We start from the raw sequence: 14,117 nt of genomic DNA on the forward strand, positions 1-14,117 counted from the left end.
GTGCTGTTCTTTTCCCCAGTGGTCTCCCCACCACTTTGCACATCAGGGATGAAAAAATGGGCAAGACCAAGGAGGAAAAGATCAACTCCAGGGATTAGGCCAAGATGGAAATACTGATCCCCTCGGCGTGTGTGTGTTTGCGTGTGTATTATGTCCAAGAGGAATGAACTGGGCTCTCAGAAGGGACAAGGTCAAGGTGTAGCAGGCGACCTATTTTTCTGGCCTCGTGTGGAAAAATGTCACGTTTGATCACAGCCGCCCCCTCAGTCGGTGACAAGTGGGGCATCAGGCCTGCTGTGCCCACAGCGCCCCCTTGCCTCTTGCCTTCATAGTCATTGCCCTAGAGTAAAATTCGTTGCTGATGCCTGTGGCTGCCAGCACACCTCCGTCCGGTCCTGGGCCACTCAGTTTTGCTTGGGTTACTGCACATTTGTGAGCCATGTAAACAACAACAACAACCCAAAATGGCCACCGCACGTACAAAAATGCAACACACTGTGATGGAGCCTAAACAGAAGTAGCAGGCCAGGAGGCGGACCTTCCCTGCCTGAAGGTATTATGGTGCAACTGCGGAGGACAGATATGAGTAGATGGACCAGGTTGGAGTACCCTTGGCCTTGGAGGCATGTTCTTCTCTGATCACACAGGCCACCTTGTGTTTGATGGTTGAGGGGAGAGAACCACCTTTCAAGTATGTGTACACACACACACCTCTGCAGGCCTTAGTTCTGTTGCTAAGGTTACTGACCCATTTAGCCAGATTTGGGAAGGAGCCTGGAGGGAAATGAAGAGGACAATGGAAGGTAGAGGAACCAGCAAGATTCCTCAACACAGTCTCTCATTTTCTAAGGGCCAAGCCCATCACAGAGGCTGTAACATGTGTCCAAGGCCCTCCAACACTGGAAACATGTAGGAATGAAATTTTTAAAAAGGAGATTTTAAAAGAAAAGAAAAAGGAGATGGACACATCTAAAAGGCTTTCTACAGATTTGGCTTCGCCAGAGAGAGGCCCCAGGGCTAGGTGAGATGGAAAGAGGGAAATCTGGGCCTAGAACAAGTTGCTATATCTCAAAGAGGCACTGTCCCAAGACGTATTGTCAGGGGAAGAGAGAGAGAGAGAGAGAGAGAGAGAGAAACATATCTGTGGATGATAGCAATACAAAGTGAAACAGACAGCATCTTGGTGAAGACAGTAGTTTCCTCCTCCCAGGGGAAGCTGGGAGAATGGCCATTTCCTTCTCCCATATTTCACCAAGTGTAATCAAGAGCTCTGATGCGGGTCGTGTCCCATAGCTTCTTTCTGATCCACAAGGCTAGCTGGGGCTGCCGACGGAGTTTGCCCCCAATGAAGGAGGAGTCTGAAGACGGCATCTGAGAAGACTCTGCCATCTCGAAAGGAAGCGGAGAGAAGGCTTTCAGCAGGAAGTGCCGATGGTGATGGAACACCTGCCCTAAAAAGCGGTAGCTCGCCTTCATGCAGCTCTCGCTCTGTGTGGAGTGTGGATGAATTAAAAGAAGACAACGGTTCATGTTCCAGTGATAAAAGCGGTGTTAGATCCTTAGTTGGTCTAGGCTTCTCCCATCCACAAGGTAAACGGGGAAGGAAGAGGCACAATGAACTAGCCCAAATACCAGGATGCAATTTCTGTGTAGCACCGATTCGTTTCCTCCTGGACCTTGGCTGCATACAGTAAGTTCCGCTCAAAGAAGTTGCAGGAACCGCCGCTTGGCAGGCAAATCCCACGGCGACTCCATTGAGACCCAGCATGGAGACAAGACCGAGAATCCCAGCCCAGCAAGGAGGTCTCGGACGACCCCGCACGAGGGCCGGCAAGCCACAGACAGCCGGCGACGGGGGCCGTAGATCATTTGCTCTGCACCTGCACGCTGGCGTATTCCGAAGTGGCCTCCTCGGGCTGCGGCGCGGGTCTCTTGGGGGCTTTGCTCAGGTGCACCATGTCCAAATCTGCATAGGTGACGTTGTCGTCGTTGGCAGCCGGTTTGGCCGTCTGGATGCTGGCGTACTCGGACTGCTGGCTGGTTTCCACCACCTGGCGGGGGCTCTTCTTGGGGGCCTTGTCAAAGTTGAGATCTGCGTACGTGACGTTGTTGGGATCGGGATCCTGAGAGGGGAGGAAAACGGGAGTCAGAGAACATGAGAAGCGCTGCCAAATCAGGCCAAGCACCCACCTGGCTCAGCCTTCCCCCAACCTGGTGCCTTCCAGACGGGTTGGGACTACAACTCCCACCATTCCCAGCCAGCACAGGCTGGGGATGATGGGAGTTGCAGTCCAACACATCTCGGGGGCACTGGGTTGAGGAAGGCTGAGCGATTTCCCCACAAATATCTCCCCCATCATGAATGCTCTCGTGAACCGGTGTGCTGTGTTTTGACGTCGAGATAAATTGCTGTGCATGAATAACCGTGCACAGCGTCGCCTGTGAAGTCATAGAATCATAGAATAGCAGAGTTGGAAGGGGCCTACAAGGCCATCGAGTCCAACCCCCTGCTCAATGCAGGAATCCACCCTAAAGCTTCCCTGACAGATGGCTGTCCAGCTGCCTCTTGAAGGCCTCTAGGGTGGGAGAGCCCACAACCTCCCTAGGTAACTGGTTCCATTGTCGTACTGCTCTAACAGTCAGGAAGTTTTTCCTGATGTCCAGCTGGAATCTGACTTCCTTTAACTTGAGCCCGTTATTCCGTGTCCTGCACTCTGGGAGGATCGAGAAGAGATCCTGGCCCTCCTCTAGGTGACAACCTTTTAAGTATTTGAAGAGTGCTGTCATGTCTCCCCTCAATCTTCTCTTCTCCAGGCTAAACCTGCCCAGTTCTTTCAGTCTCTCTTCATAGGACTTTGTTTCCAGACCCCTGATCACCCTGGTTGGGAAGGTTACAACAGCTGCAATTGTTTAGCTTGGAAAAAAAAGGAGGCTAAGGGTGGACATGATAGAGGTGTACAAAACTGTGCATGGTTCCTCCCTCTCTCAAAAGACTAGACCCCAAAGCTGATTTGTGGGAGATTCAGGACTGATAGAAGGAAGGGCTTCTTCACACAGCGCATAGTTAAATTATGGAACTCACTGCCACAAGATGTAGTGAGACGAGACCACATCACGCCAGTCTTTTTCCAGCTTCATTGGCTACCAGTCCAGGTCCGGGCCCGATTCAAAGTGCTGGTATTAACATTTAAAGCCCTAAACGGCTTGGGGCCAGGCTATCTGAAGGAACGCCTCCTCCCATATGTACCTGCCCGGACCCTAAGGTCATCCTCAGGGGTCCTTCTGTGCGAGCCCCTGCCAAAGGAAGTGAGGCAGGTGGTTACCAGGAGGAGGGCCTTCTCTGCTGTGGCACCCCGGCTGTGGAATGAGCTCCCTAAGGAGGTTCACATATAAAAACATTATATGCTTTTAGACGCCAGGTAAAGACCTTTTTATTCTCCCAGCATTTTAACAGTCTATCAATAAATTTTAACTGGGTGTTTTAGATTTGTAATTTTGCACTGGTTTTTATGTGGTTGAGCTTTTATATTGTATTTTATATTATGGTTTTATACTGTTGTTTTATACTTTGAAAGTTTTTAATTTTTGTGAACCACCCAGAGAGCTCCGGCTATTGGGTGGTATAGAAATGTAATAAATAAATAAATAAATAGTGATGGCCATCAATTTGGGTGGCTTTAAAAGAGGGTTGGATCAATTCCTGGAGGAGAAGGCTATCAATAGCTATTAGCCCTGATGATTATGTGCTACCTCCGGTATCCGAGGCCGTAAGCCTGTGTGCACCAGTTGCTGGGGAACATGGGTGGGAGGGTGCTGTTGCACCATGTCCTGCTTTGTTGGTCCCTGGCCAATGGCTGGTTGGCCACTGTGTGCACAGAGTGTTGGATTAGATGGACCTTTGGTCTGATCCAGCATCAGGGCACTTCTGATGTTCTCATGTGGCAGAAGTGGGCCAGGAAGCTTCTGAGTGAGGATGTGTCTTGGGGCAGGCAAAATGGGATGATCAGAATTGAGGAGGAAGGAAACAGCAAAAAACCGGGAGTCTTGTACTCTACCAGCTCCCTTCCGGGTATGTTATTAGAACTGAACGAGAGAAGTGGGGTGATTCCACACGAGGTTAATCTCCCTCCTTTTCTCTGCTGTCTCCACTACGGTGAGTTTTACCTTGCAAGCTCCTTGGGGCAGGGACCCTGTCCAATCGTATTAAACACCATACATGTACTGTATCTTTATTTTGATCCTACGGGATTTTTTAAAATGGTATTTCATCTGCTGTCCCTGTCTCTGACGTCTTCCACTTCAGTTTTTAATAGGTTGGTGGGTTGTAATTTGTGTGTCGTAGAGCCGCCTTGAGCAATCAGAAAGAAACAGAACTAACAGAAGAGCTGAGCAAATATACATTTTCTTCACGAGAGACTAAAGCACTTTCTACACCAGCCGTTTTTCCAGGGATCGTCCCAGGATCATCCCTGTGTGTCCAAATGACGCACAGGGGATCCTGGGATCAGAGAGGGATCATCGCTCCATTTCCCTGGGATAACTGAGACCTCAGTTATCCCGGTTTTATGTGCGGTCCCGGGAAGATCCCAAGGATTGCAGGCATTGTGGGTGCTGGTCCTGGCTTCTTCCCTCTTTCCCGCAAGTAGCACGGGTCATCAGAGGGAAGGAGCTGGGATGGGGGGAGTCCAGGGACATAAGGGGTGGGGAGGGGGGGGGTCGCCCTTTTTTTTTACATTTTAATTTTTGCTGGAGCGCACGTGTTGCTTTAAAAAAAAATGGCGCCTGTGACGGGCGCGATGCCCATGATGTCACGCGGCCCATTTAGACAGAGGGTGGGCCCATTCAGAAGACACCTTAAACCATGGCTTTAAGCATGGTCGTTAAGCCAGAAAGCCAGGCCATGTTCCAAAGATACCGTAAACCATGGCTTTAACCACGGTGAATAAGACTTTTTGCTTTATTCACCATAGTTAAAGCCATGGTTTAAGGTGTCTTCTGAACAAAACCCAGCTTTCTGGCTTAACCACCATGGTTAAAGCCATGGTTTAAGGTGTCTTCTGAACATGGCCTGGCTTTCTGGCTTAACCACCGTGGTTAAAGCCATGGTTTAAGGTGTCTTCTGAACATGGCCTGGCTTTCTGGCTTAACCACCGTGGTTAAAGCCATGGTTTAAGCTGTCTTCTGAACATGGCCTGGCTTTCTGGCTTAACCACCGTGGTTAAAGCCATGGTTTAAGCTGTCTTCTGAACATGGCCTGGCTTTCTGGCTTAACCACCGTGGTTAAAGCCATGGTTTAAGGTGTCTTCTGAACAAAACCCAGCTTTCTGGCTTAACCACCATGGTTAAAGCCATGGTTTAAGGTGTCTTCTGAACATGGCCTGGCTTTCTGGCTTAACCACCGTGGTTAAAGCCATGGTTTAAGGTGTCTTCTGAACATGGCCTGGCTTTCTGGCTTAACCACCGTGGTTAAAGCCATGGTTTAAGGTGTCTTCTGAACATGGCCTGGCTTTCTGCCTTAACCACCGTGGTTAAAGCCATGGTTTAAGGTGTCTTCTGAACATGGCCTGGCTTTCTGGCTTAACCACCGTGGTTAAAGCCATGGTTTAAGCTGTCTTCTGAACATGGCCTGGCTTTCTGGCTTAACCACCGTGGTTAAAGCCATGGTTTAAGCTGTCTTCTGAACATGGCCTGGCTTTCTGGCTTAACCACCGTGGTTAAAGCCATGGTTTAAGGTGTCTTCTGAACAAAACCCAGCTTTCTGGCTTAACCACCATGGTTAAAGCCATGGTTTAAGGTGTCTTCTGAACATGGCCTGGCTTTCTGGCTTAACCACCGTGGTTAAAGCCATGGTTTAAGGTGTCTTCTGAACATGGCCTGGCTTTCTGGCTTAACCACCGTGGTTAAAGCCATGGTTTAAGGTGTCTTCTGAACATGGCCTGGCTTTCTGCCTTAACCACCGTGGTTAAAGCCATGGTTTAAGGTGTCTTCTGAACATGGCCTGGCTTTCTGGCTTAACCACCGTGGTTAAAGCCATGGTTTAAGCTGTCTTCTGAACATGGCCTGGCTTTCTGGCTTAACCACCGTGGTTAAAGCCATGGTTTAAGGTGTCTTCTGAACATGGCCTGGCTTTCTGGCTTAACCACCGTGGTTAAAGCCATGGTTTAAGCTGTCTTCTGAACATGGCCTGGCTTTCTGGCTTAACCACCGTGGTTAAAGCCATGGTTTAAGCTGTCTTCTGAACATGGCCTGGCTTTCTGGCTTAACCACCGTGGTTAAAGCCATGGTTTAAGGTGTCTTCTGAACATGGCCTGGCTTTCTGGCTTAACCACTGTGGTTAAAGCCATGGTTTAAGGTGTCTTCTGAACATGGCCTGGCTTTCTGGCTTAACCACCGTGGTTAAAGCCATGGTTTAAGGTGTCTTCTGAACATGGCCTGGCCTTCTGGCTTAACCACCGTGGTTAAAGCCATGGTTTAAGGTGTCTTCTGAACATGGCCTGGCTTTCTGGCTTAACCACCGTGGTTAAAGCCATGGTTTAAGCTGTCTTCTGAACATGGCCTGGCTTTCTGGCTTAACCACCGTGGTTAAAACCATGGTTTAAGGTCTCTTCTGAACAGGGTTTGTGACGATCCTGGAAGCAGGTAAGTCTGGGATCGCCCCCTCTCCCTCCCTCTACACCCGTAGGTGTAGAAAGGGCCTAAATAAAAATGATGAAACGTAGGTGTCAAGGGGATGAGGCTTGTTTGGCCTTCTTCCTAAAAAGCTAGATTTCTAGCTGCAAAGGCTTCTTCCCAACACCCAAGACCATGATCCCCTCCACACCTGCAGACTGGAACGCTACGGCCCAGGCACAATTTGACTGTGCGATCTGTTGTTCGTGGAGTAGTGGCCCAAAGGAAAAAAGAAAAGAAAAGAAAGCTTGCTGGTGATATTGGGGGAAGGAGGGCAGCTGGTATGAATTCAAAATAATTCCATGCGCACAGCAGTGGGATCATCAGGCAGGGCTCTTGGCAGCCTGGACGAAGTCACACTCCACTCCACTATTGTCCCAAAGGAATGACATCTTCCCAATTCGAGTGACAGCTGCGTGGAGACGTGAGCGGCTACGAGGGCTGTAAGAAAAACAGCCCTGCGAGCGGGGGGGGGGGGGGCTGAGTTTGCTCACCGAAATCGCACAATTGCGCCGCACAAAAGAAAACCTCTAAAAATAAACCGCGCCGGGACGGCGGCGCAGCTGGGCCTTTTCAGAAGGGAGCGATGTTTTGTGGTATTATTTCGCGAGGGGAAGAAACAAAAAAATCTCGCCACCAGCAGGCTCATCTCAAAGGGCAGCGCCGCTTCCATACGCCTCTCTCTACGCTGGTTACAATCAAAAGAAGACTTGATCATAAACAAAAGCATGCTTCTAGCCCCTATTGTTAAGGAGGGGGAAGTGTAAATCTCTCCTCCCTGACTTGGCATCCTCCAGATGCTACAACTCCCAGAATGCCCTAGCCAGCATAGCCCCAAGTGGGGGAAAGCTGATATAAAGAAGTGAATGAAGCCTCAGAAGTCTGGGATGGAGTCAGAGGGAGTTGGACAAAAAAGTTTATTTATTTATTGCGTTCATATCCTGTCTTTTCCCCCTCCAAGGAACCCAAGGCGGCGTACGTCACATAGTCCTCCTAGTCTTCTCCATTTATCCTCACAACAACAACCCTGTGAGGTGGGTTGGGCTGAGAGCTTTGACCATCCCAAAGTCAACCAGTAAGCTTCCATGGCTGAGTGGAGACTAGAACCCAGATCTCCTGACTCCCAGTCCAACACTCTAACCCAGCCTTCTTCAACCTGGGGCGCTCCAGATGTGTTGGACTGCTGGCTGGGGCATTCTGGGAGTTGTAGTCCAACACATCTGGAGCGCCCCAGGTTGAGGAAGGCTGCTAACCACTACACCACACTGCCTCAGTTCAATGCCTGGCACCTCCCGTGTAAGGATCTCAGGGAGCAAGGCTAGGACAGACATCCGCACATGCTCTTGAAGAACTGTTGCCAGGCAGAGTAAAACTGGGATGGATGAAACAACAGTCTATAAATTTTGGGCCTTTTAAACTTGAAGGCCTTTTAAATTTTAAGGCAATTTTAAAATTAATATCACACATCAGGGCTATTTGGACCACAACACAGGTCTGCAGAGACAGGTGGGCAGTTAAGAGTTTTCTCTAAGCTGCTGGGTGAGTCTCAAGATCTTGGTAATGGGGTTATTATGGTTATTATTGAACCTCTGGTGTCCCCCGTGCATAAAATATTGTTGACTGAGCATGAAGGTGAGTCTACATCGTTGGGTCTTGCTGACAGGGTAAACAAGTTCTTCAGTGATGACCTCTTCTTAGCATCCCAAAGAATAGAGCAGTACGTACCTGATTTGTCCCCCCAGAACCCTTCTCAGATTCATGTAGCCTGAAAGGGACAAAAGAAATGCACATCAGAGAGCAAGAACAAACTTAACACCACATCTCTTCTCAGCCCTCTCAAAAGCGTTTCCCGAAACTCTCTTTTCCATGAAGCCATATGGGCACCAGACTTCGCTGTGTGATCTGCAAACGCAGGAGTGCAAAGGAGACCAACCCATTGGCATTCCGGGATAATAATAATAATAATAATAATAATAATAATAATAATAATAATAATTTCTTACCCACCTCTCCCTTTGGATGGAGATGGGGAACAATATTAAATACTATAAAACACAGTAAAATTCATAAAACTTATTAAAAACACATAAAACGAATACGTTATTCAAATAACAGCCAGGCATCTTAAAATCCGACTGGGTAGGCCTGCCGGAAGAGATCAGTCTTTATAGCTTTTTTAAATTCAGAAAGACTGTTAAGTTGGCGAATCTCTCCCGGCAGGCCATTCTACAGTCTGGGGGGTGGCAGAATCATAGAATAGCAGAGTTGGAAGTCCAACCCCTGCTCAATGCATCAAGTCCAACCCCCTGCTCAATGCAGGAATCCACCCTAAAGCATCCCTGACAGATGGTTGTCCAGCTGCCTCTTGAAGGCCTCTAGTGTGGGAGAGCCCACAACCTCCCTAGGTAACTGATTCCATTGTCGTACTGCTCTAACAGTCAGGAAGTTTTTCCTGATGTCCAGCTGGAATCTGGCTTCCTTTCACTTGAGCCCGTTATTCCGTGTCCTGCACTCTGGGAGGATCGAGAAGAGATCCTGGCCCTCCTCTGTGTGAGAACCTTTGAAGTATCTGAAGAGTGCTATCATGTCTCCCGTCCATCTTCTCTTCTCCAGGCTAAACATGCCCAGTTCTTTCAGTCTGGGTAATGGTTGTGAGAGGACTTTCTCTTCATGAGGCGTTTAACCCACACGTTTAATGAGGCTTGTGCTTCCGAATTCTTTGTGGGATTAAGATTGGCTCTTTTACGTGTGTTCCCCCAACCCCCCGCACCAAGGTTTTTTCTCTCTGCTTTTCTATTTGTTCCATTACACAGCCACTAGGTGGGGGTGTGGTAGAGCAGAATTGCGCAAATACACTAGGTTTCATGCCACCATTCAGAGGTATACCAGATTTTCCTCACTAAAAACAAAAACTTTAAAAGCATGGGAGAGGCGACGGGTAGAGGACCGATAAACTGCAGTGAGTGAGGAATCATGAGCGCACAATATAAACCTCGTGTAGAAAGGCTCTCTGTCCAGAGCCCAGCTGCATCCAGAGATCATATTTTTGTGGAAAATGCAAGCTCTGATGGTCATTTTCCAGATGACAATGGTTAAGTCATGGAATAACTGATGGGAGGGTTTCTCCTCTGAAGAGACAGCTGCCTCTTCAGAGATTCTCCATCCTTCACGTTCAAGAGGAACAAACCATTCTCTGGGTATGGAAGAAGATTTCCAGAGTTCAGTATTTTTACATTCTGGATCCCTTGAGTTTCGCTGTGAAGTTTGTCAACAGAGAGTGATCCCTGACTTCTCATCTGAGAAACTGGTAACACCTGCAGGAGAATGGTATTTAATCTCCTGCCATTCAGTAATCATCAGAGTTTCCAGAGAATAAGTGCTGGAGATATATCTACCAGAGATCTCTGTTGGCACTCTTAATAAGGGTAAGTAAATATGTGTTTGAATTTACTTATTTATTACATTTCTATACCGCCCAATAGCTGGAGCTCTCTGGACGGTTCACAAAAATTAAAAACATTCAAAGTATAAAACAACAGTATAAATCCATAATATAAAATACAATATAAAAGCTCAGCCAGATAAAAACAGCAGCAATGCAAAATTACAAATTTAAAACACCAAGTTAAAATTTATTTATAGACTGTTAAAATGCTGGGAGAATAAAAAGGTCTTCACCCGGCGTCTAAAAGCATATAACGTAGGTGCCAAGCGAACCTCCTTAGGGAGCTCATTCCACAGCCAGGGTGCCACAGCAGGGAAGGCCCTCCTCCTGGTAGCCACCTGCCTCACTTCCTTTGGCAGGGGCTCACGGAGAAGGATCCCTGAGGATGACCTTAGGGTCCGGGCAGGTACCTACGGGAGGAGGCGTTCCTTCAGATAGCCTGGCCACAAGCCGTTTAGGGCTTTAAATGTTAATACCAGCACTTTGAATCGGGCCCGGACCTGGACTGGCCCGATTCAAATATTATTTGAAATATTATTTGGCCCGATTCAATATTGCATATTGAATGCAATATTTATTTATTTATTTATTTATTTATTACATTTCTATACCGCCCAATAGCCGAAGCTCTCTGGGCGGTTCACAAAAATTAAAATCATAGTAAGACAATCAACAGGTTAAAAATCAGAAAACAGTATGTTCTTATTTATATCTTCTGTTTTCCGATTGTTTTGTATAAAAATGTTGATTTAACGAATTGCTTGATTTTGTAGCCTCTGAATACAAAATAAAAATGGTTCCTTTGCTTCCTTTGGCAGCAAAATGAAAATGGATCAAAACACACTGGGCATGGGATAAAACATTTATTTTCCAGCATGGGCTTGGAAGAAAATATTTAGGGCACAGTCCTATGCATGTTTAGGCAAAAAACAACAAAAACGTCCCACAATTCCCAGCATGTCCTATGCATAGCACTGTGCCTTTATTCTCTATATGTGTAAGAATATTCAAGCTAACTAACACCACAAAAGACAAATACAAGTGTAAAAGTAACAAACCCCTAGCATATCATAAAAATAGAGGGCAGAGATGGCGGTGGGTGAAACCCTGTAACAGCAGCAGTAAAATAAACCCAGACAGCAAACATCAGCAGTAAAAGAAACCCAGACAGCAAAGTCACAAGTCTTTATGGTTAAATATTGCTTGCGTTACAAAAGAAAGAAAAGGAAGTAGCCTTGCATAACGCTTTCTTTAAAACTTCAACTCTGCACTATAACAGAGTCTGAAATGTTGTGAGCCATGCTAGTACCAAACAAGCTATACCCATCTCTTGGTTCTGCCAGCATTAACAAGCTAAGTGTTTAACATCATGGTTGACGACCACCAGCTTATTCTTGTGGTCCTATGTCATACTGTCAACTAGGGCTGTGCACCGCATCGGGTGGGAATCCGGATCCCAAATTGAAGCGGGCCTGGATTGGGCTGAAGCAGTCTGGATCAGAGCAGACCATCCGGCAGCCACCTGTCTGCAGCGAGAGCCGCCATTTTGATGTAAGATGGCGGCTCTGTCATTGTCTAGATCAGTGGTTCCCAAACTTTTTCAGGTCACCGCCCCCTTGGTTCCACAAACTCATGCCCAGTGCCCCCTACCCTACACTATAAAAATCATTATTCAGAATAGCGGTTTTCAACGACCCACTAAGGAAGATAATAACGATAAAATTCAAAACAGTAACAATTAATTGAATATTTATTCAAAATCCGAAGCTCCCGCTGCAGGCTTGCCAAGGGAGCGACGGAAAAGAGAGCGAATGCCTCTGTTTTGCAGCCAGCATGGCAGGGCACACCAAGCAGCGTATGTCTCTTCATTAGCGTTTTGGTGCTTTTGAAACATTTCAATTCACCGTTAAAAGGACTCTTCTTAAACAGTATTAATACATGTGTGGATTCTTCCCCTTTATGGCTTAGGACCAAACTACCTTCTCCCATAAAAATGTCCCTGGGTTTTAAGACCTTCTGGAGAGGCACTTCTCAGAAAAGACCACCTCGAGTGCCCCCTGCCGCCCCTTTGCCTCTTAGCGCCCCCCTATGCAATCCCATCGCCCCCAAGGGGGCAGTACCGCCCACTTTGGGACCACTAGTCTAGATCTAATGTTCAAACTACGGCGGCTGTAAAAGGCCATTTCCAGAAATGAAGCAGATTGGGGCCGTCCCTGCACAGCCCTGCTATCAACTGCAATAGCCATGCTGGTTGGGAATGATGGAAGTTGTCTTCCAATACATCTGGAGGGCACCAGGTTGGGGAAGGCTGCTGTAGCCATTATCCCAGGGCTGGGGGAACCTCAAACCTGTGAATTGAACCTGGGATCCGAATCTGGCTCTCCTGGGTTACCAAAAGGGTCATGCCCCATTTCTTAGCTGCACTCCTTTCTGCTCACAGCCGATCATTTGGGGGCTTTCCAGTTTCTGCATGGCTCCCCTCCCCCTCTGTTCTAAAAGGTCGAAATGCCTCCTGTAAGGCTTAGTTACATGCAGTAAGTGCTTTGAGCCAAAAGAGGCTGCTATTTTTAGCCCCACCCTTTTTGCCTTTGGCCACGCCCACCCTGGAATGCGGCCCCCGAGAGCTTCTCGGAAATGGAATGCGGTCCTTGGGCTGAAAGAGGTTCCTCATCCCTGCGTCATATTGCACTACCACTCTATTATTATTATTATTATTATTATTATTATTATTATTATTATTATTATTATTTTATTATTACCATAGCTGAAGCTCTCTGGGCGATTTACAAAAATTAAAAGACCGAACGTTAAAAATCAATATACAAAATTTAAAAACATAAAAACAGCTAACATTTAAAACAATTTTTAAACACTCAGCCAGGCCAAAGCTAGTTCTGGAGTCAGTTAAAACTCAACATGTGCTGTTAAACGCCTGGGAGAAAAGGAAAGTCTTGACTTGGCACCAAAAATAACAATGTTGGCACCAGGTGGGCCTCGTCAGGGAGATCGTTCCATAATTGGGGGGCCACCACAGAGAAGGCCCTCTCCCTTCTTGTCGTCCTCCGAGCTTCCCTCCGAGTAGGCACCCGGAGGAGGACCTTAGATGATGATGATGATGATATTATTATTATTATTATTATTATTATTATTATTATTATTATTATTATTATTATTATTTCAAACAGTTTCCTGATCAACACAGAAGCCCAAACTTACCTTACAGATGTGGGGTCTTTATCTGCAGAGGAAGAGAAAACAAACACACTACGTCAGCTGCAGAATCATTTTTTCCTGGGTGTCAAGTAATTCCTGCTCCCCTAAATGACCTGGTTCAGACAATTTGGCAGCCCCTCATAGGTTAACTAGCCCCTGAGGAGCTGCAGTGCATGCTAGCCACTATGATGAATATGCAGCCCCCAACCAGGTGTTGTTGTTGGCTACTAGCCCTGATGGTTGTGTGCTATCTTCCGTATTTGAGGCAATAAGCCTGTGTGCACCAGTTGCTGGGGAACATGGGTGGGAGGGTGCTGTTGCGCCATGTCCTGCCTTGTTGGTCCCTGGCCGATGGCTGGTTGGCCACTGTGTGAACAGAGTGCTGGACTAGATGGACCCATGGTCTGATCCAGTGTGGCCCTTCTGATGTGGCCTCTCCCACACTGGAGGCCTTCAAGAGGCAGCTGGACAACCATCTGTGAGGGATGCTTTAGGGTGGATTCCTGCATTGAGCAGGGGGTTGGACTCGATGGCCTTGTAGCCCCCTTCCAACTCTGCTATTCTATGATTCTATGATTCTATGAGAAGGCAGCGTTGGACAGAATGGCTGTAAGGAGCAGGGAATTGGGCCTCCTGCCACAGTGAACAGCATTTCAGGAGCAGTATAAGACGTTTACCAGGGCGGCTAGACAGTTATTTAGGAGTTGAGATAACTCAGGGACTCGCAGTGTGTTAATGGTTAACTTGTTACTAATAAATTCTTAAATTTTGTAAAAAGAAGGGCTTCTGT

General features: G+C 47.3%; 1 protein-coding gene across 1 annotated transcript in view; it reads right to left on the bottom strand.

Annotated features, from left to right (window-relative positions):
* Positions 1-1,527: 1,527 nt before the first annotated feature.
* LOC134413287 (tyrosine-protein phosphatase non-receptor type substrate 1-like) overlaps positions 1,528-14,117 on the bottom strand; it is a 104,683-nt gene continuing 92,093 nt past the window's right edge. The window contains exons 7-9 of the mRNA XM_063147444.1: positions 13,331-13,352; positions 8,395-8,434; positions 1,528-2,123 (exon numbers count right to left, since the gene is read on the bottom strand). Coding sequence (XP_063003514.1) covers positions 1,866-2,123; positions 8,395-8,434; positions 13,331-13,352 — 320 coding nt within the window. The 3' untranslated portion in view covers positions 1,528-1,865. The remainder of the gene's footprint in view (positions 2,124-8,394; positions 8,435-13,330; positions 13,353-14,117) is intronic.

This window comes from Elgaria multicarinata, chromosome 1 (genome assembly GCF_023053635.1).
Source record: "Elgaria multicarinata webbii isolate HBS135686 ecotype San Diego chromosome 1, rElgMul1.1.pri, whole genome shotgun sequence".
In the NCBI taxonomy this organism is placed as follows: domain Eukaryota; kingdom Metazoa; phylum Chordata; class Lepidosauria; order Squamata; family Anguidae; genus Elgaria; species Elgaria multicarinata.